We start from the raw sequence: 3,841 nt of genomic DNA on the forward strand, positions 1-3,841 counted from the left end.
AAAATAAATAAGAATATTTCTTTATTATCATTCGAACAATTTCACACGTTTCGTTCGAAAAATTTGACATTCTCTTTCGTAATGTTATTCATACAAAAGACAGGAACAATTTAATAAAAAATTAACAATTAATAAAGATTTATTCGAAGATAAAAAAAAATGTATTGAAATAAATAAAAATATTTCTTTATTATCATTCGAATAATTTCATACGTTTCGTTCGAAAAATTTGAAATTTTCTTTCATAATGTTATTCATACAATTTAATAACAAATTAACTGGAATTAATAAAGATTTATTCGAAGATAAAAAAAAATGTATTAAAATAAATAAGAATATTGTTTCATTTAAAGACAACATTAAATTTCAAAGAATTTCTTTATTATCATTCGTTCGAAAAATTTGAAATTTTCTTTCGTAATGTTATTCAAAATGCAGGATAATAATGTTATACAAAAGGCAGGAACAATTTAATAACAAATTAACCGAAATTAATAAAGATTGCAAATAACTCAATCCATAAATTTTGAACAAGTCAATTAATATATACATACACTCGAACAAAAGGTATATTAAATATAAATAGATATCGCTTTATCAACTTTGTACATCAAAAACGATTTCGAATAAATTATATTTCCTTTGTCGTTAAAATTGTCCAGTTTGTATTCAAACGTGTGTGTGACGACTGGGTCACGAAAAAAAACTGGAACTCCCTGGTCTCTTTGAGATGGTTCTGATTTTTCCTTGCTTCGACTTCCGGACCTAGCATTATTTATTTTCCTAGAACTGTAGCGGTCAGAAGGCAGAAAAGCAGGAAGCAACGCGCCTCCATCTTACGGACGCGTAATAAATTTCTTCATGCGGCGGTTCAATTTCGCAGCTTTCATCCCTTCCATGAACCTTTCCCCGAAGATTCTGAACAATACCTATTTAAGCGAGGCTTAATCGGGTATTAAATCGAATTTAATCGGCTTTCAACCGGCGGGTAAGTATCTCGGTTTCAAGGCTTCAACTTTATCATAATCCTCGATAATAGAAGTTCAATTAAGTTTATACAGGCTGAAATTTACGGATGGTAATTTCGACAAATAAATCAGATTCATATCAATTCGAGATGATTGAAACGAAGAGGGTTTTTGCTTTTGAAAAATTAAAATTTAATTCCACATCTTTTAATATCTTCCTTTTTTTTTTTTCTGGAATCGTGTTATTAATATTATCCCAAATTTGTGCAAATCTTTCCAATAATAGAAACGTTTATTTCGTTCCACGTAAAAATCGATCTTTTGTTCAGAAAATTTAATTATTATTAAATATGGAAATTCTTTTTTCAAAGAATTTATTTAGCGCTATAAATTTGGGCAACATTCAAACATAGGAAATTCCTTGGGATTGATCGTAAACACTTTCGATTAAATGGCCGAAATTTTTAATATTTTCCAGTACACAAAGGGACATTCACGCGAGATTTCTTGACATATTGAACGAAAGCTGCGTCGCGTGTTCACGATCTTCCTGCATAAATTCTGCTGAATAAGGAATGACTGCACGTGAACGGAATGAATAGAATCAGGTAAAACCTGGGGCTAGGCGATTGGCCATCGTCCGAAATTTCGTGAAGAAAAAGGCGAGAAAGATGGACCTGGAAATTGTGGGAAAAACTCGGAAAGGGAGAAAGATGGTAGAAATGAGCCGAGTCTGTGCTCGACGGATCCGCCTACGGTTGGCTCAATTTATCTCAAGTTACATAAATTCGAGTTCGAATCGAAATGCAATCCTATAATGCATGGTCCACGTAAATTTCATTTGCGTGCGATTAAATAACGCGATTAAATTAAGTAACGAGGATAAAATTACTTGATTACGTGATAATATTTAATTTATTACGTATCATTAAATTTTATTTACCTGTCGATGGAAATCGCCATTAATGTGAAGACGCTGGCGCATATGGTGAGGACAGCGATGAACTGGCAAATCTTGCAGTAAAGCGTGCCAAAAGGCCAATGGCTGTTCAACATGTAGACGTAATTGAATGTGACGTTCAACGTGGATACCATGGCATCCGCGATGCTCAAGTTTACCAAAAAATAATTAGTGACTGTGCGCATCCGTTTGTGGGCCATTACTATCCAAATCACTATCAGATTACCACCGGTTGCAACTATGATCATACCGGCGAACAATAACGTCCATATCATTTGTCTCCACCATGGAAGTATGAACTGATTTCTCAATTGTAGATCCGTGATATTCGTGTTATTGTGGTAAGTGTAATTCTCCATCGATAAAGAAATGTTCCACAGGTCGGTGTTCCACAGAGTGGAATTTAAAAAAACTTCTATGGTCTGCATTTTTTATGATTTTAATTTTACACATATATATAGAACATATCACTTTCATCAATATTTCCACACTTTTCACACTATTTTCGGTATATCAACGCGCAATCTTTCAATCTTTATTAATTAATTTTATATTATTATTAATTTTTTCTTTTTTATTAGGAACCTTACGATTATACACTTGTAAAAATTGTTTTCATCTATATTTAAATTTCGTTTGAATACGCGATTTATTTTCTATTATTATTATTATATTATTATTATTATTAATCATTGTTTTTACACATTGAAAATTTTTACACTCGCATATAACGGCACTTCTATAACACAGTACACGTCCCACCCACCACGATTCATATCCATTTCAATCGTTCAAAACAATTTTCTTATTCTCCATTCGAAATTCCATAGTAAAATTAATTTCACTTCTGACCAATCTCTAATTTCTCATCCATTTTCGTTTCCGTGTGCTAATTTCGCGACATGATATCCAGGAGCACATGTTTCATTATTTTCGTAATAGGGATATCGATAATAATAATAATGTTGTTTCTATAATTATGCGGGGAGGAGGAGGGGAGGGAGGTGGACTGATTCGACTCGCACACAATTCTCTTCACTTCCACTTCTGTTTCACGCACCAACGCCTCTAACAGGCTTCCATTCGACTACTAAGTGATTACCCGTTGTCCATCTGGATTCAATTCATTCAATTCGCATTGTTGTTTTTTCTTTCGCGAGTTACGCACTATAAACCTTTTTCACCGACATTGACACGTTTCAAACATTTTTCGATCAGGGCCATCCGGTTTTTTCCACCAATTACGTTCCTCTGCCCTCATTTGGGAAACGAGCATTCGTTTTCGACACGTTACGTTATTTTACGTGTTTGCAACGAATGTTTGCATTTCTTCTTTCTTGAATCAACGCCATTTCAATAGTAACCTAACCGAGATTCTTTCCTTCTTTCTTTTTATACGCGAAATCTGGCGATCCACCCATGTTTTCCTATCACGTTTCCTTGTAATGAAAGTGGCATCATTCCCATTGTATTCTTTTTACGATTTCAGATTTCCACCTGTAGGTAATTACTTCTCGCTACAAACTTTGTTGTTGCAAAGGAATCCTTCCCAGAATTCTTATAAGTTGCCAGACCAACATTTTCTATCACGATTGACAGATATCTTGATCGAATTAAATATCGCTCTGTTCCATTTGTTCGAAAATATTTTAACTATATATTTATATGAATATAAACGAGATTTCCTTGGTTTCGATTCCGTCTCTTCTTTCTTTTTTTACTCTCATCGCTTTTTAACTAGCATCGATGTTTCTTCTCTTTCTTCGTGTATGTATATATATATATATAAAAAAAAGGAAAAAAAAAGGAGGGGGGAAATTACCTCTCTCAAGATAAATCTTGAACAATTCAATTCGTGCAATCAGTTTCTTAATGGATCTCTTAATGTTCCATTCTAATAAAGTAATATCCA

General features: G+C 33.2%; 1 protein-coding gene across 2 annotated transcripts in view; it reads right to left on the minus strand.

Moving 5' to 3' along the window:
* Positions 1 to 2,394, minus strand: part of LOC102674732 (tachykinin-like peptides receptor 99D) — a 32,380-nt gene extending 29,986 nt beyond the window's left edge. Inside the window, exon 1 of one of the 2 annotated variants that reach the window (XM_006612268.2) lies at positions 1,912 to 2,393. In XM_006612268.2, the coding sequence (XP_006612331.1) occupies positions 1,912 to 2,357 (446 nt within the window). In that variant the 5' untranslated portion in view covers positions 2,358 to 2,393. Of the gene's footprint in view, positions 1 to 1,911 lie in introns of both variants that reach the window. The other variant, XM_031508806.1, reaches the window with a different exon arrangement.
* Positions 2,395 to 3,841: the final 1,447 nt, after the last annotated feature.

The sequence above is a fragment of the Apis dorsata genome, unplaced genomic scaffold (genome assembly GCF_000469605.1).
Source record: "Apis dorsata unplaced genomic scaffold, Apis dorsata 1.3 scaffold_102, whole genome shotgun sequence".
In the NCBI taxonomy this organism is placed as follows: Eukaryota; Metazoa; Arthropoda; class Insecta; order Hymenoptera; family Apidae; genus Apis; species Apis dorsata.